The 24,061-nt window shown below is 35.4% G+C and overlaps 1 protein-coding gene across 7 annotated transcripts in view; it reads right to left on the bottom strand.

The window, feature by feature from the left end:
• Window positions 1-4,857: 4,857 nt before the first annotated feature.
• Window positions 4,858-24,061, bottom strand: part of LOC100924346 (core histone macro-H2A.1) — a 96,723-nt gene continuing 77,519 nt past the window's right edge. For 4 of the 7 annotated variants that reach the window (XM_012549656.3, XM_023503581.2, XM_012549661.3 and 1 more), the window contains exons 7-9: window positions 19,566-19,655; window positions 16,738-16,912; window positions 4,858-5,639 (exon numbers count right to left, since the gene is read on the bottom strand). In XM_012549656.3, coding sequence (XP_012405110.1) covers window positions 5,474-5,639; window positions 16,738-16,912; window positions 19,566-19,655 — 431 coding nt within the window. In that variant the 3' untranslated portion in view covers window positions 4,858-5,473. Of the gene's footprint in view, window positions 5,640-16,737; window positions 16,913-19,565; window positions 19,656-21,950; window positions 22,065-24,061 lie in introns of all 7 variants that reach the window. The other 3 variants (XM_012549651.3, XM_023503579.2, XM_031953023.1) reach the window with 1 other exon arrangement.

The following is a 24,061-nucleotide window of genomic DNA, read 5'->3' as shown; positions in this document are numbered from 1 at the left end:
ACAAGCATATGCTTTCCCTTCACTCAAGTCTGAATGTTAAAAACAGCACGTTGAAAAACTAACCCAAGAATTTGATGTTGTTTAACCCGGGAGAAAATTGGAACTATTCCCTCCTCCTCTCTGTCCTTCCTTCTTTTTTTCCTCCCACCTCCCTCTTTCTTTCTTTCCTCGAACCTTCCTCGCTTAACATCTTTCCCCCTCCCTTCCTTCTTTCCTGTAAAATTACTGTAATTTTCCTGTAAATGGCTAAATGCAGCTGTGACTTAACACTGCAGTTTGACCATGAATGTGATGGAGTAATTTTATAAGATAAACAAATCGCATGGATGGACAACCCAGAAGGTGAGAGACTTCTGGTAGAAGCTGGATGGGAAAACAAGGAAGATCTAAAGTTACACATCTCAGGATGCATCTGAGCAGGAAGACTCTGCTGACTCATGGCTCTCACACAGTGCAGAGTCCATTTTAATCTCATTTATGTTCAATCATAAATACAAATAGGAAATTTGAACACTTTCCATGCATCTGTCTCAAGATATCTTTCTACTTCAGCTCTTCAAAATCTGGGCTTTTTGAACTCTTTTCCAGGCTCATGCTATTTCTTCCACCTGGAATGCCCTTCCCTCTTCTCTATGTCTGTTCACCTCCCATTTGTGCTTATGGTCCCAACCAGTACTATGAAATTTTTCCTTACTAATCCAGCCTACCCAGATTTCTTTCCTTTGACCTTACAGAACTTTTCTTCACCACTCATTTAATACATGATTCCTCTAAACTGCACTTTCTAGCTATGTAACAGAACAAGTCACTTAATTTCTGTCAGTTTTCTTATCTGTAAAATATTCGTTCTATTTCCCTGTGTTGCTTTGAGGAAAATTTTGTAAATTTAAAAATGTTGCATAATTGCAAATTAGTTATGAATATTAATAATGATTTTGTGTATGAGTAAAGATCCTTGTTTCCATTATTGGAGAGGATACTCTCTAAGGGCAGAGATCTTGTTATGCATAAAGCTCTGTTTCTTACTATAACTGTATAAAAACCTGTCTTTAAAAGACAGATGACATTTTTCATCTTTCAGGGCAGGGTTGATTCTGAGTCATAGAACCCGAATTGGCAGGACCTTTGAAAGTTTAGTCCAGGGGCTTCTCTGGAGTCAAGTTGACACCAAAGAAAAAAATGCTGCTTATGTCTAAAACTTAAACAGGACCCAACAATTAAGATAAAGGAGATAACTGAGACAATTACCTTTTACCCAACTAATTCGAGACAGGAAAAAAAAAGAAAAATCCCACTCTTCCAAATATTATCGATATTGGCATAATTGCTTTATGGTTTGCAAAGTACTTAGCACATATCATTTTACCCTCACAACAAACCTAGAGGTAAGTATAATAGGCATAACAAATTCTCCTTGGTTTTTTAGATAAGTAAACTGAGATTGGAAAAGTTAAGAGGATTGTTAATGGTCACATAGCACAGAGGCAGTATTCAAACCCAGCTCTCTCCTGACTCCAAGTTTATCTTGTGATTCTTTCTTTTATAACTATCCAGAGGAACTGATTACTTTATCAAATCTATTCTTTAGAATACAGTGTAATTCATAACCTGCAGGAATTTCATTCAGGAGGCAATTTTTAAAAAAAGTTCTGATGTCCTGGGGCATGATTGAAAAGCAGAGGCAAATACCATAGTATATCCATTTACTGTGTATCTGTTTCTTTTTTTTTTTTTTTTTTAAATTTATTTAATAGCCTTTTATTTACAGGTTATATGCATGGGTAACTTTACAGCATTAACAATTGCCAAACCTCTTGTTCCAATTTTTCACCTCTTACTCCCCACCCCCTCCCCCAGATGGCAGGATGACCAGTAGATGTTAAATATATTAAAATATAAATTAGATGTGTATCTGTTTCTTACAGTTTATTTGGATTTATTTGGATAGGCATACTCACTTATGATAGGCACATCATTATTCTTAATGTTATTCTTCTTCTGGTATGTTATTCTTAAACATATATATGTGTGTGTGTGTGTGTGTATACATATATCTTATATGTGTATGTGTATTTAATTTCTTGTAAAAACTTTTTAATATTTGGCACGTTATTCTTTTGAATGCACAGGATTCCCCCACTTTTTTGATACTTTTTTTTTGTTTGAGCTAATATTCTGGATAAAGGGAAAAAGTGTGATTTATGAGAATTTCTTTGCAGCAGTCTGTGTTTGTGTTTTGATTCTTTTTTCTAAAGGGAGAAACATTTCTCTCAAATCCTTAGCCCTAACGTAACTACTGCTGAACTAATTTTGTTAAATAATTTTAACTGTATATAGAGATCAGCATGGAGTAGTGGCAAGACTACTAGCTTTGGAATTAAAGAATCTGGATTTTAACCTTTACTTTATCACTTTTCTAACCCTGGACAAATCATTTAGCATCCCTGGGTCTCAGTTGTAGATCTCACTTGTAAAATGGGGCGGGGGGGGGGGGGGGGAGGGGGCACCTTTCAACTGTCAATCTGTGGTCCTGAATATAGACTCTAACAAATGACAATATTTACACCATAAGATCACAACTTAGGAACTGGAAGAAATCTTAGAGATTGTTCATGATCACACATGGTCACAGAGAGCAAACTCGTGTCTTCTGGTTCAAAACTTAGCACTCAGTTCTGGCCACAATTTTTTAAAAATTATTGCTATAGATGGGAGACACTACATTTACAAAGAGAGCAAAGTGTACTTAATTCTTCTGAAACTTCAGACATCTTCTGGTAATTATGGTAAATAATTATTGCAAAGTTCACAGGATCCACACAATTCATGCCTTTGTGTGAACACATGGACAAATCTTTTTACTTTTCAGTCCTTTTAGCGACATCTAGTGGAATCCTTGCAAAATACACAGTGTGATCGACCCAAAAAAGAAAGCCAAGTCAGAATGGACTTTTCATCAGACCGTGTACCTAAATGTCCATCTTTAACCTACGTCTTGGAAGTACTGTTCTTTCCAACCGTTCACCACTTAAACAAAATTCTATTGATAATATTTCTACGAAATTATTAACCTGCATAATTATCAGCCCCAAAGCATGTACTAATTGAAATTTTTATCATTTTAAAAATGCATCTTCTTAAGGAATAGAGAAAAATTCTCTTTTTGGGGAAAAATCTGATTCTTTGGTACCAGAGTTACAAAGACTTAACACAAAGAAACTCCTGCAGAGATCATGGAAACTAACTATTTAAAGAACAGTGCAGCAAGCCACATTTGTAGCCTGACTACAAAATCACATGTTGTACAACCTTGGTTGTTTTGAGGAGAAAATCACCTTAGGATAGCACTCAAAATGAAACACACTATATTGCATTATATTTTCTAACCTTCAAAATATGTTTAAGAGTACTCTTTCACAGGAGAGAATAATAATTTCTCCCTCTCCCCTGCCCCAAGCTGGGCAATGGTCTGTCATAAAAAATGAAGTGTGACTTCTAAGAGTCCTTGATGATGATGAACTTTTACCTCTCCCAGAGTTTGTTGCATGAAGAGAATAAAAAGACCACAGCTAGAGAGCTGGAAAGAACTGGCTTATTTTGTAAAACTCTGAGAGATTATGTGATTTGCCTAAGGTAGTAAGATGCAGAGCAGTGGAAATGTGTATGCCAGGATAGATTAGGGCAAGACAAAATGTCCTGTGTTTAAAACAAATAATTCTTGTTGTTCAGTCATTCAGTCTGACTCCTAACCCCATTGGATCACAGGATGCCAGGCCCTTATATCTTCCACTATCCCCTGAAGTCTGTCTCAACTCATGTTCGTTGCTTCCATGACACTAACTGACATCTCATACTCAGCCACTTCCTTTCCTTTTTACCTTCAATCTTTCCCAACATCAGGCTCTTTTATAATGAAAAAACAAATAACTTTAGTAACAAAATTGTTCTGAAGTTTGTTTTTCAAATTAAAGCATTCATTATTATTTTCATAAAATATCCTAAAGAGCATGAAAACAAATTGTTTTTTTTTTTTTTTTTTGGGGGGGGGTAGGGGAGATAAGGATACAGACTTGAGACTTTATTGAGATAGAACTTCTTGATGAGTAAACTATAACCAATGCAGATTAGGGGCTATTCTTTAATTTCCAGCTTTAGAGAGCTGCCTGAGAACCTGAGAATCCAGAATTACAAAGTTTGTATGGGCCAAGGGCAGGACTTGAATCCCCACATTCTTCATATGGAAGATAGCTTTACATCAGAGGGCTCAAAAAAGCAACCCAACTATTGTCCCATCTAAATTAAAATTATTTGGGAAATATTTAACAGAATAAATAAAAATCAAGTAGAATATAATACTAACATGTATGGCTTTCTAAGTCAATAAGTAGCAGAGATTCTTAAGTACTGTTTAGTGGCCCCTCTTTGTATGAGTGTGACACTACTATTCTATACAAAACTGACCCTTGCTGAAAAATCCTATCAATAAAGTCATATTGAACACTTGTTTTTAAAGACCTTGGTAGGCAACTGTGGGTGAGTGACTGCAGGGACAAGTCCATGTCAAAGGTCCCTTCCTGAACCATTGGGCCTTGACCTAAATGGTTAGTATACAAGAGTAAGCTATGACATTCAGCTAAGATAGAAGAGTTTGACCTTGCAGGTAGAACGTGAGCTTCATTGCCTGAAAATGTAAATGAGGATGGATGGCTATGCATTCCATGAAGGAGCCAGGAAAGTCAATAAGACTTTTAACCCTGGCCTATCTTCTTCTCCAGACAAGCAAGATCTGGGACATTCCTAGAGCTTGACATCTTTTTCCCAACCACGGTGGCACCCAAAAACACACCAAGGCAAAGAAACAGTTTAACATTTTACTAAATCAATTCACACAAATTCCAAATTGCAAATATAATTAAGGACTACAGGCTTCTCTCCCCCTCTCCCCCATTTCAAGATCCATCATTAAGACAATAAAGTAAACAGAAATTAGATGTTTTTTTTTTTTCTTTTTTGTTGTTTTAGGGAAAAAAATGAGAACAATGTGATGAGAAGGAAACATCACGCAATGTAGGATTACGTACCACAACACAGTTACAAAATAGGGCTTCCTGTTTTTTTTCCACATGTAAAAGACAATGAACTTCCCACTACTGTCTGCATCAATCCGGTATTCATTAAAATAAAACTATAAAATTTCCTAGATTACACTAAACTCATACAAGGGCTGAAACAGTGCATTAACAGCAGTAACGCCAACTATCAGTGCTAACATAAAAACATTTTAGAAGGTCAAAACAAATTAACCCAAAAAACAAAACAAAACAAAAAACCAAATCTCATTTCCCTAGATGAGCAAAATTGAAAATAAAGGGTGCTGCCTCACAATTAGGAGTTAAGGAATTTTTTTTTTTTTTAATTTTAAATTGGAGAAAAGGACCAAGTGAGTCTGGGCTGCTTCTGTAGTTCTTTCAACTCAGTTAGCATCTAATTTTGCCATTTCCTGCACATATATCCCTATACTCTCACTGTCGAAGAGCACGAAATAAACCGTTTTGATTGATGAAGACATTGTAGACACAAAGTAACTGGAGATGGCTCTCAGGATCAGCTGTGCTGCTGTCTGTTTGGGGAAACCATTTCTGTGAAGAAAAAAATACACCAGAGTTACTTTATGATTATCCTAAATTGGGGGGGAGAGGAAATTTGGGGTCAAATGTAGCAGCTGCTGCTCCTCTTTCCCATCAGCTAGTTAGATATGTCCAATAAGTTGTCTTTTCAGCTCTGCTCCTGGGAATTACTGATCCAGTATTCTATGATTCCATTCTCCCATGCTGTTTCATAAATATGTGCCAGACTGAGATTTGAAAAGGCAAGTTTAGACCACTTACTTTTGTCTAGTACATTTGGCCTCTACAGTAAGCATTGTGTTTGTTGAATGAATGTGATAGAAAAGGAATAGTGATCTCTTAAGTGCATGCTGCTCTTCCAACAGAGTGTATTTGTATATATGTATAGGAACTGCCCTATTCCTAAAGATATCAAAATAAACATTTTGAAAGTAAACATCTAGCCTTATAAAGTGGGAAGGTCCACTTAATCTAATCTTCTTATTTTATAAATGAATAATTCAGGCCTAAAATGAAAGTGATTTGTCTCAAGTCACACAGTTGTAAATAACACTATCAGGATTCTAACTCAAAGCTTCAGCAAACCTTGAAGTACTTCCACTGTACACACTGATCTCTCATGACTACTTAAATGGACTCTAGAAGCACTTTAGGTCTCAGATTCCAACAGCATGGGGATTTCTGATAGGGGAGCTTCTCCTACCAATGCAAATTTTGCCTAGGTTACACAGAGTTTAAGTGACTTACTCAGGCTCACAGAATTTCTTCAGGGTCAGCAGCAGGATACGATCATAGATCTAGTTTCAAGTCCTGAACTCTATTCAATAGATCACAGTGCCTCTACTACACCTCTAACAAACAGAATAATATGCATTTGCATATATTATTCAATAATATTATACATACTCATACAAGGCCAGCTTGGGCCATGAAGGACCTCTGGGTATTCTAACACTAAAACAATCTAAATGTCTGATTTCAGAGTATATCAAGTTCTTTTAATGCAATTTAATTTTTAACAAGATAAACATACTCCACAGAGCATGTTCAAGAATGGTGGGGCAGAAACACAGGATAGAAAAGGCTGGAAGCTACAAGCTTACACTTTATGGGTGAGTGAGTTTCTATGCATTTCTCCAAATGTCACCCACAAACACAAGGTCCTGAAACAGAACTCGTAGACAATATGGCTCCTAATTTTCTAACATTTGATTTTTATCTCAACATCCTTCTTGGAGTGAAGCATCTTTGAACTGTTCCTGGTGGAATGTGCCAAGTTGGATGAAAATTTAACAAACTAGCTTCTCAATTGATTTGTTCTTCTAAATGTATTCTATGTATAGCATTCATACATCAAGATATCAAAAAATCATGGCTGGGCAAGAAAGCCATTATAAAAAGTCAAGAAGAAAACACTGTGAGGATAAACCCTGTTAGGGCCAAACTATTAGGAGAAAAAGCAAGTCTATTTTGGACATACCTAATGAAAACCAGGATGCCAATTTTAGGCAAGCCTAAGTAAACCATTTTAAGTCTGCAAAGAGGGATAAATACATCATCTTCAGAGTCTACTTCCTACACTATTTTTTTGATCCCCTTGAGGTAGCTAGCATTTTTTAGTATTATGTCAAATAATAATGGTGACAGTGGACATCTTTATTTATTCCCAATTTTATTATGAAATATCCAGAGTTTCTTCATTCACTCAGCTAGTCTTTGTTAAATATCTATTATTACTACACCTGAAAAAGCACTGGACCCTTAATTTCATTTATACAGGGAACTTCTAGAAGAGGAGATTTTCTCTTTGACTTAGAAAATGTCTGGGCACTGAGGGCTTAAAGGAACTTGCTCAGGTCCATGTGGTAGCCTTTGAACTCAAGTCTTCTTGGTTTCAAGGTCAGATTCTTAGTCACACTACCTCTCCTAAATAATCCCCTATCCTCAAGAAGTCTATATGCTATTGCAATGCAAACAATGCTAGACCTTGCTTTTAAATATACTTTTTATCATATTAAGACAAGGTGTTTCATTCCTGTGTTTTTACTTTTTTTAACAAATAGATTTTGATGTTTCTAAGTAGCTGTCTTCTTTCTCCTCATTTGCCCTTTTAAACACTTTTCCCCGCAAACTGTCCTGGAAATCTTATTTACTCTGTATATATAATTTATTTATTTATTTGGATATACATTGCTTCCCTCAAGATAAGCGCCTTATGTGCAAGGAATATTTTCATTTTTACCTTTGCATTCCCAACACCCAGAACAATGTTTGGCATAGTATAATTACTTAATAAATACTTGCTAAATTATTCTGAATGCTAAGTGTCTGGTTTAAGCCTAGTTTTCATATGTAAGAAGTCAGTCAGTAGGGGTCAACTTACATAAGACTATGCATACATACACTCAATTTTCAGTATAGGGCATGAGTTAAATTCTTGTTTAAATGCCTAGAGTCAGAAGGGTCTGAGTTCAAATCATGTCTCAGACACTTTCTACCTGTGTGACTGGAAAATCACAAACTAGTCAGCTTCAGTTTCCTCATTTGTAAATTGAGGATAATAATAGCCCCTATCCCCCAGAGTTGTTATAAAGATCAAATTAAGAAAATGTATAAATAGTGTTTAGCACATAGTAGGAGCTATAAAAATATTTATTACCTTCCCTGCTTTTCCTCTTTACATTAAGACCATTCATCGATTCTGGAAAAGACCAGCAATAGTAAAAAAATGATTTCTTTCTTCCTTTCACTAGATCCCATTTCTGCTCAAGTTTTTTTCCAGGTAAATATTGTAACAGTCTAATTTTAAGAGAAGAGGAAAAAAAGGTGATATGTTCTATTCCTGCCTCATCTTAACATGAAATAATGCATGCCATTTATGTAAATTTTATTTAAATTTTTAAAAAGGTGAAATCTGTGGCATATTTGAAAGAAGCCAGTCCAACTATCTATTTTTTTCAGGATTTCTTTTCCCGATTTTGTCATCTAAACATGTTCTAAACTCTCTCAGGCTTTTAACTTTAAAAATGAATTTTTGTAAACTTTGCAGGGGAGTTCAACTAAATAGGTTGGGCAGGATTAAAGTCATGATCATCTTTTAATATAACAAAATTTGTACATTCAAAAAGAGTGTGGAAGAATGCAATCTCCTTGAGGACAGGTCCATTTTTTTTCTCCAAAGCCCCAATATTTAGGAAAATATTGATTATAGAGGGATAAAGGTGACACAGTGATTTTATTGATTTACAAAGGCAACAACTTCTCTTATGCTGCTAGTCCCATAGAGTTACTAGAGTACTTGCCTGGAGTCATACAAGCTAACATGTTTCAGAAGAGAAACTTGAACCTAGATTTCATTGGTTTCAAGTCCTCTTCTCTAATCAAAACTTGGTTTTGGTCCTGGCATATAGTAGATGCTTAATAAATATTTGTTGAATCAAACTACACACTCATTCTTTTGGAAAACTGTACACTAATTCCAACAATTCTGCCAATTGCCTAAAACATTTTTTGGGTTTCCCTTTGAGAAATCATCCATTTAGTAATAGCCAGTTTGTAAGCTATTTCATTACATGATAGTCATACTTTCATTCTGGACTGAAAACACAATAATGAACTTGATCATATACTGAATTTGGCTGGCTCTAAAGGGTTTCTTTCTATCTCTGGAAATCAAATAGTCTTGAAGGAGAAATATTTGCCCCCATGCCTGTGCCCCAGGCTCTGATGGCAGTTCCCAAAGGGAAATCGGGAACAATCGTGGGAAAAAGCAGCATCACTGGATTAAGTAAGCAACATGTCTCCCAAGAGAACTATTTGTAAGAGTATTCATTTGGATGGAGAATCTTTCTGGTAGGTTTTGAAAAGTAACACTTTTCTTTATTGGGGCAATGTTTTCACGGTAGTGGCAGCATGGTGCCCCATGCTTTCCCCATTTTGTCATCTAAACATGTTCTGAGATCCCTACCAGGTATAATGGTGAGAATATATGTGGCAGTTCTGGTCATTTTGAGTGTTGATTTTCAAACTAAGCAGTGGCAAAGGCTACATGTTATTAAGCTCCCCTTTATGGAAGCAGAAAGAATCTTAGGTCTAAGGAGATAGACTGATTTTCCCAAGGTCACAAAGATAATGAATAAACAGAGTTGGAAATTGGCTCCAGGTACTTTGAATCCAAGTTGGACATTCTTGCTCCTGAACCATTTTGCTGCTTCTCATTTCCCAAGGGTCATCCATGATTGAGAATTGGACAAAATCTTACCACATTCACAAAGATCCTTACTGAGTGAAGACAAAGTAGCTATGGAGATGGGATAAGGGATGTTGAGGGTCATGTAGGAACCATTTGAATTAAAAGATCATTTAAATGTCACCCAAAGAATGAAAAATTATTTTCGTGCTCTAAGTACAGCTGTCTTTTAGAGAATCTGATAAGGTTACAATGATTCCATTAATTTTGCCAGCTGTGAGAGCAACCCAAAGAGGCCGAACTGGTAGGGAGTGGGAAGCCTTCCCAGGACTGCAGACAAATGGGTTTACTAGCAACCCAGGATGTGGGAAGGAACTCTAGAAACACACGCCTGAAGAGAAAAATTCTGTTCACTGTGGGGATCAAGTCTGGGTTTCTGTTGAGTCTCAAAATACCTCCTTAAGGAGGAAACTGTTGGCTGTGAGTGCAGTTCCCAGCAGGGGTCTTGGCTGGTGGGGATGGGGAACAGGATTTCATCCCATTATGCTAAAAAACCAAAATGCTATGTTATTCTATGCTAAAAACAAAACAAAACAAAACAAATATCTTTATCCTTGGCCATCTACTATTATATACTGTTTTCTAATAGCACAGTTCTCTACACTGCAAGTTCTTAATAAATGTTTATTGGGAAAAAAAATGATCTTATGACTTGATTCTTCTACAGTGGAGAGAATGCTCGATTTACAATAATAGGATTTGGGTTCAAATCTCAGATTTGCTACTATATGACCTTGGACAAATCATTTAACCTCTTTGAAAATTGTGATTCTTGTGGCTCTCTTCAACAATGGGATGATTCAGACCAGTTCCAATGATCTTGAGATGAAGAAAACCATCTACACCCAGAGAGAGAAGTGTAGAAACTGAGTGTGGTTCATAACATAGCATTTTCACTCTTTTTGTTGTTGTTTGCTTGCATTTTATTTTCTTTCTCATTTTTTTTTCCTGTTTGATCTGATTTTTCTTGTGCAGTAAGATAATTGTACAAATATGTATGCATAAGTTGGATTTAGCATATATTTCTTCCATGTTTAACATATACTGGATTACTTGCCATCTGGGGGGGGGGGGGGGAAAGGAGGGAAAATTGGAAAACAAGGTTTTGCAAGGGTTAATGTTGAAAAATTATCCATATATATGTTTTGAAAATAAAAAAGCTTTAATAAAAAAAAGAGAATTGTGGTTCCTGATGTGTAATGGACTAGATGGCCTTAAAGTCCCAAATCTATGCTGTAATAAACCTGGCCATGTTTATATAAGCAGAGCTGGGTTATTTATTTCTGTGTCTTGAAACAATGGTAAGGATAGAGCAAAGGTAAAGGGCTAACTGACAACTGAATGACTTACAGTTCTAGAGCCAGATAATAACCTTAGGCTTTTCTGCCTCTGGATCATTTGAACCCTTCTCACCAAACTCTTAATTGAGTTTAGGAACTGAATGTTTGAGATCATTTTAGCTTTGCAGACCTGACTTCTTAACTGATCCTGAAGGATGATATTTGGATATTCATATAAAATAGAAACATAATTATAATCGCTTCCTATACATAGGGCTAATCTCTAAAAGACTCTCATCCAGTGTTTCTAATGGTGTCTACTTCAAGTAGCTGGAAAAGACTCAGAGCAAAGGGAAAAGGGGATAAGAGTGATATTTTAAGCCACTCCTATATTATCAGTGTTTACTTTGCAATCTAAGCCCTCAAAATGTATTTGTTTCTGTGGTCTGACAGAAGCAGGACAGTGAACATTGGAGAAACTCTTGCTCAGGCAAAGAGAAAGCAGAAGTTGCCTATTATGTCTAGGAACTTTTTACATTTTTTGAGCATCATATGTGTATATTTACATGCATGCATGAATACAGTAACCAAACACTGCCATATTCAACCACAAGGAAACATATGACCTCATTCACAGACCACTAATGAATGAATGACTGTTAATAAGGATTTATTAACAGAACTCATGTTCATTTTCCTGAAATGTGTTCCAAGGTATATACCACTTTCATAGTAAACATTTCCCCCTTGTTGTTCAACATGGGTCTCTATGATAAAAATAAATTCTTTTCACCCTTTCAGATCAGGGGTGTAGTTCCAGGAAAACTGGGAAAATGATAATTTTTTTTTCAGAGGAATAATGGAAAGAAATAACTTTCACCGAGTATTTTCAGTCGATAAGGACTGTCTTGCCAATCAGGAATTAAATCTATTTCTCTCTCTTTCTCTAAGAAAATTTTCTTTTCTCAAAAGTTAAATTCAATTTAATTCAGCAAGCATTTCTTAACCATCTATATGCCAGGAACTGTGCTGGGTGCTGAGGATTCAAAGATAAAAACAAAAGCATCTTCAATGATTTTACCTTGCCCTGGGAAGAAATATAAATCCACACATATAAGGGAGGCCTCTTGTAGAGATGATACTTGATTTAAGCCCTGAAAAGAGTTGTATTGGAAGAGAATAAGAAGTATGGGTATTGATTTCATTATAAAATGGAAGTGAAGTGAATATGGATCCAGTTACTTTACCTACAGCTCTGGATTAGCATGATAAAAGGGACCTTGCAATCCTATGTACTGGATATGGCCCTTCTGAAAAATGGAAATAATAAATGTTGTGAGGTTCCAATCACATGTTCCTTTAGCATTTTGCACATTTTAGGGTTCTTAATCTGTGGCTCATGAATTTGTTTTTTGAATAGTTTGATAACTATTTGAACATTGTAATTTCGTGCATTTTATCTACTATGCATGTTTAAATTATTATTTCGAGAAAGGTCCCATAGTTTTCACCAAACTGCCAAAGAGGCCTATGACACAAAAAAGTTAAGTAATCCTGTTGTAAAGCAAATAGTCAGCTATTAGCATTATTTGGCTTTTTTTCTTATTGGATGCATCATTAAGTAGTGAGATCTTTAAAATTTTGAAAGTCACGTTTTCTACTATGGGTCTTCTGTGTATCTGTGGCACAAACTACTCTGTCCTTGCTAAGATAACATTACATAAATATTCTAGTTCATTTCTCTCAGCCTGCAGGGAAAGCTTTATTAACACTCCAAAAGCATGATAATAAGAAGCTTTGTATGTATATGTAAAAAGAAAGGGGTTCCAAAATGACTATCAAACTCCCGCTTATGTCTAGAGTAAGCTTAAAGTGACTTTTTGGAGGGAAGGGAGTACCATCATTTTCTTTTTCTTGTAGTTAGGCTGCATGGGATTGGGAAAAACACTAGAAATGAAATTCCCCTCAATACAGATGAGTACCTCCTGTGCAACTCAGTCTTAGAGAGATGAAGTGTTTCATCCACTGTCACAGAGATGTTATGTCAGAAGCAGGATTGAAAAACACTGCTGATTCTACGGTCAGCTCTCTACTTACTATGTCACACTATCTTTTTCTTACTTTTCTTTGCAGACAGAACCTGTGATTGCATTGGTGATTTTTTATTTTATAGCATATAAACAAAATGCCTCCAACCCACAGTTTCGGACACCTGCTCCAGATAGCCTGGTCTCGTCATTATTTTGCCCGTTCCTCCCTTGCATCATCCTGATTAGAATAGTCTTCCCCTTCCCCTCAGCCTCTTCAAATCTTACCCCATTATGCAAGTTCAGTTGCCAAAACAATCACCTTCATGACAGATTGTAGAGCTAGAAGGGCCTACAGAGATCACCTTATAGTGAAATTATCTCATTTTACATAAGAGGAATCTGGATCCCAAGTGAGGAAAAAGTTCTCAAAGTCACACAGGAAGCCTTGTTTGACAATGATATCTTCCTTCCCTGAATTCCTACTTACTATTTATGTTATTAAGTAATTGGCACATCCTGTTGGTAATTATTATCTGTACATAATGTGTCTCCAACTAGAGTGTAAGTTTCATGAAGGTAGGAATCCAGTTTTATTCCGAGGATAATAGAATGTCAGAAATCATTTATTCTTTGTCTCTTGTTATAATAGCTACTTAGAGAACTAATGTACTCTGTGTAGCACATGTTCAATTGCTGAGTTTGTTAAATGGATACAGTGCAAATGGAAAAATCTCATTCTTTTTAATCATTATTACGTTGGCCAAGTGAATAAAAAAATCTCTGCTTCCAGCTCAGGTACTTTGGTTCCTACTTTGTGAGTGAGATTAAGATACACAGTAGTCTCCTATATCTACAAGCACAAACTATGAATAATGAAACTATCAGAGCATTGGGAAAAAAGTGCACAGTCTAACAACTTAAGAGAGTTCATCAACTGAGTATGAGAGGCAGACTGATGTCCTAAAAATAGCCCAAAATTTAGCACAACGGAACAAAGTTCTATTCCCAGCTTTGAGACTTTGGATATATCATTTCTCTCTGGGCCTTAATTTTCTTCTCTCTAAACAAACAGGTTTAGATGAGATGATTTCCAAATCCTTATGTAAACAGTCCTTTGGTTATGGTAATGTATAATCCTCAGTCCACAAACCTCTTTATCTATTTCTGTACTTTCTAAGCACAGAAATCTCTTTCTTACTTCCCTAGAGAAGCAGTTCTAAATTGACTTTGTCTCAGAACTCATAAATTCAAGAAAAGTTCATGCAAAGTCCTTTAAATAAAAGAGAGCAAAATGACTCTGTGTTCTTCTCCTAGGAGATTGGTGCACCCTCTTAATATCAACCAGAGCCCAAGAAGGGTTTGCATGGAGTCGGGGCTCAATAAATATTGTGGTCTAACAGGCTGGAAAGAGGATGTCTAGATGCCAAAGATAGTTTGCTACATCCCATGTTATGATGTTGAACTTTATTTAACCAAAGCACATTTTAAAAGAAATCATCTGAGGTAAATGTCCAATGCAAAGTACACACTGATGCATACAGTATTGTGATCATAATAGCTACTGGAGGCTGAGGATATCGAAATACTGTTATATGAAAATGCCATCACCAAGTCTTTCCTTTAGCATGCTGGACTTAGTTTTTTTTTTTTTTTTTTTTTTAAATCCTAGCATGACTTTCATGCTGGAGACACTGAATGCCACAAACAAGCTTTTTTATTTCCCTTCCTAAAATTCAACATGATTTATTTGAACAGCTTTAGTGTAATCCCATTCTTGAGTCACGAAAGGGAATGAAACTGTTTACATGGCTTTATAAGGTGATGTCTGCTTGACAGATGTCTGTAACAGAACAGCTGTGCATATGTGGTGCCTTTGGCACTTGTGGATCTTAAAAGTTTTTCACTTTATTATTTTAAAAAATGTTTTACTCTATGAAAAATGTAAATATGTTTGAAATAACAGATATACTTTTATGGGAATTAATTTTCATAATTCAATTAAAAGCCTTCTCAATAGCTAAAGAAAAAAAATACTGCTACCAATAAAGAATAATATTAACTCTCATGTCTGAAACACCTTTTATCAGCATATATCAAAGTGCATTATAAACACTAATTAATGGAGCCTCATAATACCTTCTATGAGGAAGGTAAATCATATTAACTTCACTTACTGATAAACAAATCAAGAGACAGAGAGGTTGACTCATTTATCAAAGATAACGCGGTGATTCAGTGAAGAAGAGATGTTACAGGCATGACTATTTTAAAGTCCTATAAGATTGCTTTGTGGAAAGTAGTTCCAAATCTACTCAGGGTCTGGGTCTATGTTACTTGCAATAATCTCCTTAATTGCAAATAAAGTGCATTCTACCAGGAGCTTGTTGACTACCTACTATCATAAAAGGCAGTCACTTTTTTCCCCCTTAATTGAATGTAGTAATATCCATATCCTATTTTTTCAGATAATTCTCAATCAGACAATACTGAAAATCTTCAACATGTGCAGAGCAAAATATCCCACTAAAAAAAGTACAGTATACTGCCAATGTAAAACAGGTAATGTAGGAGACTGGGAATAACACTAGCTCTCAAGTGAGAGTCTGAATCCCAGTTATGCTCATTTACTGTGTAATCCTGGGCAGGTAGCTAAATTTCTCTGGACTTCAGTTTTCTTATCTACAAAAGAGACTTGGATTAGATGAGTTATAAGGTCCCTAAATTCTACAAATGATGCTTTCACTGTCTATCCAGAAAATATCCTATGGATGACAGAGTTAGCTTGAAATTTTATCCATAATGACTCTAATGTCATTGAGAGGGAGAACAAGACAAGGAAGTAAAAATATATTTACAAAATCACAGGGTCTCCAGTCTGACTCTCTCCAATCTAAACTCTTCAGCTAAGCATTTAAAATCCTTTACAATTAGTCTCCAACTTTTTTTTAGCTTTTTCATTGTGCATATTCTTTATCAGTGGGCCAGACTTGACTGCTCAGTGCTCCTGTTTTGTTCTTTTCTTTCCCACCTACTTACATCCTTCTCATTTTCAAGGTCCAGTTAGGTACCACTTCTTTCATAAAACATTCCTCAATATATCCCTCTCATTCCCCAGTTACAAGTGACTAATTGCTTCCTTATATCTCCTTTAAATATAGTTAATTTCTATTATTATTATTATTATCTCTATGCTTATATAAACCTGATTTGCACTATAGTTATAATACATTAACTGAACTTCTACTAAACTGGAAGGTCCAGGAAAATCAGGACCATGTCTTATTTTAAATTGGTATTCTCAGTACTCAAAATAAGACTGCTGCCCTAAGTAAATTTTCTTAGATGAAATTAAATTATTTAATTTTCAGCATGTCTTATCTCTTCAATTAGACTATGTACCACATGATGATTAAAACCTAGCCTTACTCAATTTTTTGCCTCTGATCTCTCAACTGAGTGTCCACATTAGTCCCTCAATAACTGGATAAATGAAATACATTACTTGAGAATTATCTTCTGGCACAAATATTTCAACTAGTAGGTTCTCTTACCGGCCACTGCCAATTGATGGAAATGCAATTGATTTCAGCTTCTTGTCATCTGCTAAAGCCAAACAATTCTTCACAGTCTTTTCCAGAAGCTCTTCGCACTTGTCAGAACCCCATATTGGACTGTTACAATGGATCACAAACTTGGCAGGCAAACCATGGCCAGCACTGACAGCCGCTGGTGGGAAAAAGAACCCAAACCTTTAATTTCCATCCCTTATAAACAACAACAACAAAAAAATTGACATGTGTACATAGAGTTAACAACAACTACTCAGCCCTAAATTTAAACCACCTGCAGATATGGCAGTGGAATGATTGCTTTAACTAGGGACTGATTTCTAATCCTGGCTCCTGTACTTACTAGAAGTAGGCTTGAATTAGTCTGTTTTCTCCCTCAATCTATTTCATCGTAAATAAAATGGGGATGATTAGCCCTGCCCTGGCTCCCTCATAGAACTGTTGAGATAGTCAAGTAAGTTATTGCATATGAAGAGGTTTTATAAATGGTAAAGTGCTATACACCTATTTTAAAATTGTGCTATTTCTTTGAAGTCAGAAGTCTGAAGTGGGAACAAGAGCATTTCTAATGTATTTACATGTGTAACCTAGGTTCCCATGGTGCTAAAACATATGTTTAGTTATAGTCGTTTACAATTACATTGCCCAGCCAAGGCATAGACTTGGAAACTTGGCATTCGGTATCCACTTGGCTACTGCTAGGAATGGGTTTCATTATTGTAGGGCAATTCCCTTCCTACCACAGTGAACTTCATATGCCAGACTAATAACCCCTTTTTGTGTTCAAAGCACTTGAATGCATTGGTTCCTTTGCTGCCAATGGATTCGTTTGAAAAACAATTAAGTGTGATCTATAATTTCCTCTGACTGACATGTCAATGCAGACACATTAGGAAAACCACTTATGTTTATTTATAGAATTTAACCAAATACCCCAATATCCTGCTTCAATAGCTTTATTAGGGAAGGAAGGTCTTAAGAGTCCATATGATTAAATCAATTTGCTTTAGGTAGGCTCATTTCATTTTAATAGAAGATGTTTTCATTCTTATGTATGTTTTTTGGTGCTTGAGGCACCAATAGAAAAGGGAAGGCTCTATCTTATAGTTTTTTCTCTTGAGGCATCTGTGGACAATGGTTAATGTCCTTGTTCATTTATCTTACAGATTCAGAATGCTTAGCGTGGAATTTACAGGTTTCCTTACAGATCAGTGCAAATTTCAATCCATATAGATAGTATATGGAAGTAAACTGGTACATCAAACATAATTTCTAATGCAAAGTGTGTTCTCTATGCTTTAGATAAGCATAGTGTTTGTGAGGCCCAGACCACTGATCAACAAATAAATTTTTGTTACACAACCAGTTATCATGCTTATGCACAAACTGTTTTATAAAGTGTAGGTATTCTTTTCCCAAATAGTTTGCAAGTTCCAAGGGCTGGGACCATCTGCTCCTCTGTAAGCAATGGTTCTAGCCTATCATTTTCCCTCTGTGGGACAGAGCTTTCTACTATGTAAAACAAAGGGATTAAATGTGACAGTCTGAGATTCTATCAAATTGACATTCTGTGGTCTATTTAGAACTTATGTGTCTTTGTGTTTGAGGTTGTAGTAGGTTGGCTTTCCCAATTGTACCTCATGAGGTACCTCATGAGGACCATCACAATGTCTTATTTCCTCTGGCAGTTAAAAAAAAAAAAAAGCGTGGAATTGGTTCTATCATCACCTAATCCATCCATAAGATATTGCTTAATACTTCATGCTACAAATATTCAGACCATCTGAAGGAATGCTACCATCATCTTATCCTGATAAGCTCTGATCCTAAGTAACCAGAGAAGACATAAGGAACTGACACTGTCGGAAACAATAAAACCACAGGATTCCTCAACAAGTGAAAAAAATGGCCTAGTTGCAACTGGTTTGCTATTATCAAAGTTATCATTTTGTGAAATATCCAATATCATTTGGATATTTCACATCCAGCAGCTTGGGTAATACTGCACTTTGCCATCACTTAAACAGATTAATATTTGCACTGATCTGTATGCTCAATTAAATTCTCTTCCCACTTCAGATTTTAAACCAGCTTGGATAGAGGATTCTGTTAGGACCAGGAAAAAGAAAAAAGCAGTTAATGAAAAATTTTGTCTACAGTTCAATGTCATGTTCAAAAGTAAGCTTTCCCCTTTTCCTTTCTTTCAGGAGGAATTTAAGTGACAAATCATAACTAATTTTATTTTTTGCAATTATAAATACAGATGGGTGAATGAAGATTATTAATTTTAAAACATTTATCAGCAACTTTACAGATGGTTTAAAATATTACATTGTAATTTGTCAGAGCTCATGTTTACAGTGTTCTTTCCTTTGTTTTGAAACTCCATTTAGCATCTTAGATCTACAAAAACTGATAAACTATTCTGAGCAATCACATTTTTAATGTGTTTTAATGTGATGGATTCTAATTTTGATTCTATGCCTTCAATAAAATTCTCTTTTATAAAGACAACAGTCCTTCACTTCATGGACGGGATGAATGTCATATTGTGATTTTCATTTTAAGACTATAAAAGTCTAATAGGAATAACAGTCTATAGGACAAAAGTCTATAGGAACAATATACAGAATGGTGTTTGAGCTTAATGAGCTTTATGTTTAATGCCCTTGATCACTTATTTTAATCATGCAGGAGAGCATCCCTAAGAGTGTTTTGTGAGGATTAAAAGGTGGCACAGCCCACTCAAGAATGTGCCCAGATGAAACAAGAACCAAAACTGGAAATTGGCAATGTTGCTTTAGTCTTACCTCCAGCAATGTCCAATGGACCATTTTTTTTCCGAAGCTCTAACACTGCTTCCACAAATTCCTTGCCACCTTTCTTCTCCAGGGTATTCCCTAAACAAGGACAATGTCTGATTAAATGTTAAGCCTTGTTACTTGGGCCCACATAAAGCACGTAGCATATTTAGCTACCATGCTTCTCACAAAATGATTTGACCCACTCAATTTTAGAAGTACTGCAAAATAGGAACTAAATGTTAGTTTTGTTCATGTAAAATTTCAAAGCCATTCCCAGATAGCCAATGGACATCTTTCACATTGCTTCTTGCTCTTCCTTTCTCAGTTGGAACTTGATTCAGATATCAGTGAGTCTCATTTTAGCTGGTCTCAAAGGTGTCCAAGTCATCAGAAGGCCAAGGGAATCAGGCCTTTTTTTGTATGGCCCTGTTTCTATGTTTTATTTTGATCATAAAAGAAACTAGATGGCTAGAAACAAAACCTGAAGTCCTATTCCCACCTGAACTTCTCTGGGAAAGACCAAAATTTCCCTACTGTCCCTTCTTCCTTAAAATAATGAGATCTTTAAAGAACACTCTCATTCTTCCACCAAACTTCTAATTTCTCCTGTGGCTAAACCTAGAACAAAAGGAGAACATTCCAGTGCTTGGTGGGCATCATCATCATCATTAAGGGTTTTTTTTGTTTTGTTTTGTCTTAATCAACTTATGGGTACCAATTATTAATTGAATTAGTTCTTATTTTGCAGTTCTGTCATCATAGGCAAATACAAAATGGCCCCAGACAATATTTCCCTAATTATACTAATGACCCCCCAATTGCCATATATAAAGATGAGCAAAAAAAGAAACAGAGCTTAAAGATCTTTTATTATATAAAGACTTTTTGCAGTCCCAACACTTAGCACAGTCCCATGATAAGACAAGTTTGTGGTGATTTGCTTTTGAGGCAATGGAATGAATTATCCCAACTTTGGTTTGGGTATATGCTACAAAAAACAAGGATTGAATGTTTTAAAGAAATCTGCTTTATTCACATGGAGTTCACATCCCCAAATGGGTGCATGGGTGGAAAAACTCCTAGCATGAATGAAAAAAAAAAAAAAAAAAGACAAATGGCTTCTGTACAAATAGTTAAGTATTTGAAAAATGTTTAGTGATGGATTGAAATGATTACCGAGTTTCCAACAATTCAGGCTCAAAACATAAAAATAGTATTTCTGTCCACTTATTTGGCAAAAAAATTAATTGGGAAAATTATGAAGCAAAAAGCACAGGATCTAAAACCAGGAGTACTAGGTTCAAATCTTGGGTCTTCACTCAGTTACCATATTTATGAAAGGAAGAATATTAAAAAGACAACTTATTATGTCCCTTCCAACTTTAAGGTATGATTTTACGCTCTATTACCTTTTATTGGGGGATATTTTTCTAAGTGGAAATACAAGCTCACAGCATAATCTAATGTTACATATTTAGAACTGGACTATGACATTGTTCTGATGGACAGCTAGCAAAGGCAATGGATTTTTGAAATTGAAATCAAAGAAAGCAATAAGACTGAATGTTTCTGAATGAAAAGAGTTTGGCTTTTTTTTTTAAAGCTCTGATTCCTGTTTTGCACATCTTAAAGTTACTTTCCTGAAGGGAGGCTGAAGTACACCCTTTTAAACTATTTACTTATGCTTTAATTTGGGGGGAAAAATCATGATACACATTAGACAAGTTTGTGGTGATTCATTTTTGAGGCCCTGGGATGAATTATCCCAAATTTGCTTTGGATATATGCTATAAAAACAAGGACTGGATGTCTTAAAGAAATCTGCCTTATTCACATGGAGTTCACATCCCCAAAATGGGCAGACTGCATGGGTGAAACGCTCCCAGTGTGGTTAAAAAAAGAAAAAAAAAAAGACAAATGGCTTCTGTACAAATAGAATTTGGGGTCAGAAATACACTTATGTTTGCAGAGTCCTGTCCCAAAATAGAACCAAGAATTTAGAATTGAAAGGATCCTAAAGATCATTTATTCCAACCATTGGGACTGCAGAGTCTGAAAAAGCACTGTTGTGAGTACTGAGAGGGTGATAATCAAATTCCATTCAGTTCCCCATAAGGCAGAGACATTAAGGTGTTAAACCTGTTCCTGGGCTGACTTTCAGAGAGGTGTTCACTTTAAGATGTTTTATGTGGAATCCAGTCTTTCCTTCTACACTATAAAGTTCAGAAAAAAGAAATAGAGTGTTTTGATAGGTCATGAGGCAAAAGCCACTTTTCAATACAAGTTTCTGAACTCCAATAATTTTAAGCTCAAATGACAGGAACTATAATTTGTATATGACATCTACTTAAGATAATAATGAATAATAGAGAATAAGGGATAAGCACTTACATAGTACAGGCTTGAAATGACCAGAGAATTGAAGCAAGGCCATTATGGAGCTGAAAGATGCAAACCTTGGCCTTGGTTCTCCATTCATTACCATGCAGAATGATTGTATCACTTCTTTCAAATCAGATAATATATGCAAAATATATTTGCAAAGTTTAAAACACTAAATAATGTGAGCCATTATTACTATGATTATAGGATAGTACTACTTTGATCTTATACTTTAGCTTGATTTGAGGGGAGAAGAAACATTCTAGAGTAAATGAACACAATTCAGGTTTTCTAACTTTATATATTAACTGAAATGAAACAGAAATTCCAAATTAGAAAATATTAACAGCATTACAATAAGCCTCTTCCTTTCTACTGCTAGGAGATATGGCATATTATCAATATTTTATTCAATGAAAAGCATATGTTTTAAATTGCTTAACAAACTGCCTTATTTTTTTTATTTGGAAAGAAATTAAAATTAAACTATGTTTAGATTAAGTATTGTGGTATCTGAATTCTACCCAAAATTAAGGACACACAATCAAGGTCCATTTTGATTCTATACATAGCTAGGTATGCATGAATGCATTTTTAATAAGATACATTTTTCCTCTATATAGTCAAAATTCTTAACAAAGAATATTTTCTTTTTTAGTTTAATATCAGGGTTAATGATAAAGCAATTGGCTTATTTTCTCCCAAGCACAACTATGTGTTACTCTCATGAGAATAAGAGCATTATCTCATGCTTACAAAGCAGGCATAATAAGTATTACAGTGCTTAGAACAGCCTAAGCAAGAATTTTGGCCTAGATGACTTGAGGCTTTATGCCTGTGGTAAATTTCACTGTTAGAAAGAACTTTAGGTGATCAAAGTTAATCATCAGAAGCTAAGCATTCGTGCAGGTTCACTTCTTCTTCCAGCAGTCATGGGACCTGGGAATTTATTAACAATAATGAGAAATTGGATTATCAGGCAGAGGTTTCTTTGAGTTAATCAGGCTCACTTCAAAGCAGACGGCAGACCCAAATGGGATATAAGTTTAGGTTGGGTTTGGTTGAGATGAAGTATGACTCTGGTTTGATTCTGGGTTAAATGGATTCACCAGGTATCACTTCTAAAAACAGCTCTAAGCTGGCATATTCTAACATTGGTTCCATTAACCACTAACTGTGTACCTTAAAGGCTTTCAAATTCTCTAGTCCCAATTTCTCTTCGTTCAACTGTGAGGTACACAATACCCTTGAGAGTGTAGAAAACTACTAAATGTAAGGTATCATTGTCACCATTGTTCTGACAGTATTTCAAAGGGTTAATTAAGGTGGTTTCCTTTGGTTTCTGTGTCATCGGTCTGCAGAGGTAATATATCATACTGTAAGGTGAGTGTCTAGAAAAAAAATATAAGGAATTCTTATCTTCCCTGGGATTGTTTGGAATTGTCCTTGTCTGAGAAGAATCTGAACAATATCATTCTCAGGGAGTCCCTTCAGCTTCTAAACCAAGAGATTTGACTTCAAAGTTCTCAGGACAACTGGTAATTCAGAAAATGGCTTTCTAGGTCCAAAGCATATTTAGTAGGTATCATATGTCTAGAGGTCCTATCTTTGGATACAGATTAAAAGAGACAAGCTGATCATGATGGATTGAGTACATAGTTCTCAATTTGATAAAATATATTATTAAATTGTTTTGTTATTCATAAAACAACTGTTTCCTGCTCATTACATTTTCATTTGGTTAAGTAAAGATTGAAGGAGTTTCTTCCTCTAAGGCTCTCTGCTTTAGGAAGTTTGAATTTCTCTTTTCATACTTGGATTTCCGTATATTTTATTTGTCTACATTAGGATTTAATTTTGAATTAACAGCCTCAGTTAATCTAGATTCTGTTTAATATTTTCTTCCAAGATGCCACATTAGAAACCAAAATCTATGTAAATACCTTGAATTACAAAATATAACAATGATGAATGGAGACAGTCTACAAATACTATATTTTCTTTAGAAATAGTGAACAAGACAAAACAGCAATAGACTGTTGAATTTAGCTATTTTGGAGACAGTATTATAAATTTCTGAAGGTGTCATCTTCTTTAGCTACCTTTAATGTAACATTTAG

The sequence above is a fragment of the Sarcophilus harrisii genome, chromosome 2, assembly GCF_902635505.1.
Source record: "Sarcophilus harrisii chromosome 2, mSarHar1.11, whole genome shotgun sequence".
NCBI classification, from domain to species: Eukaryota; Metazoa; Chordata; class Mammalia; order Dasyuromorphia; family Dasyuridae; genus Sarcophilus; species Sarcophilus harrisii.
Note: the sequence above shows the minus strand (reverse complement) of the source record. Positions and strands in the feature narration are given on the sequence as shown.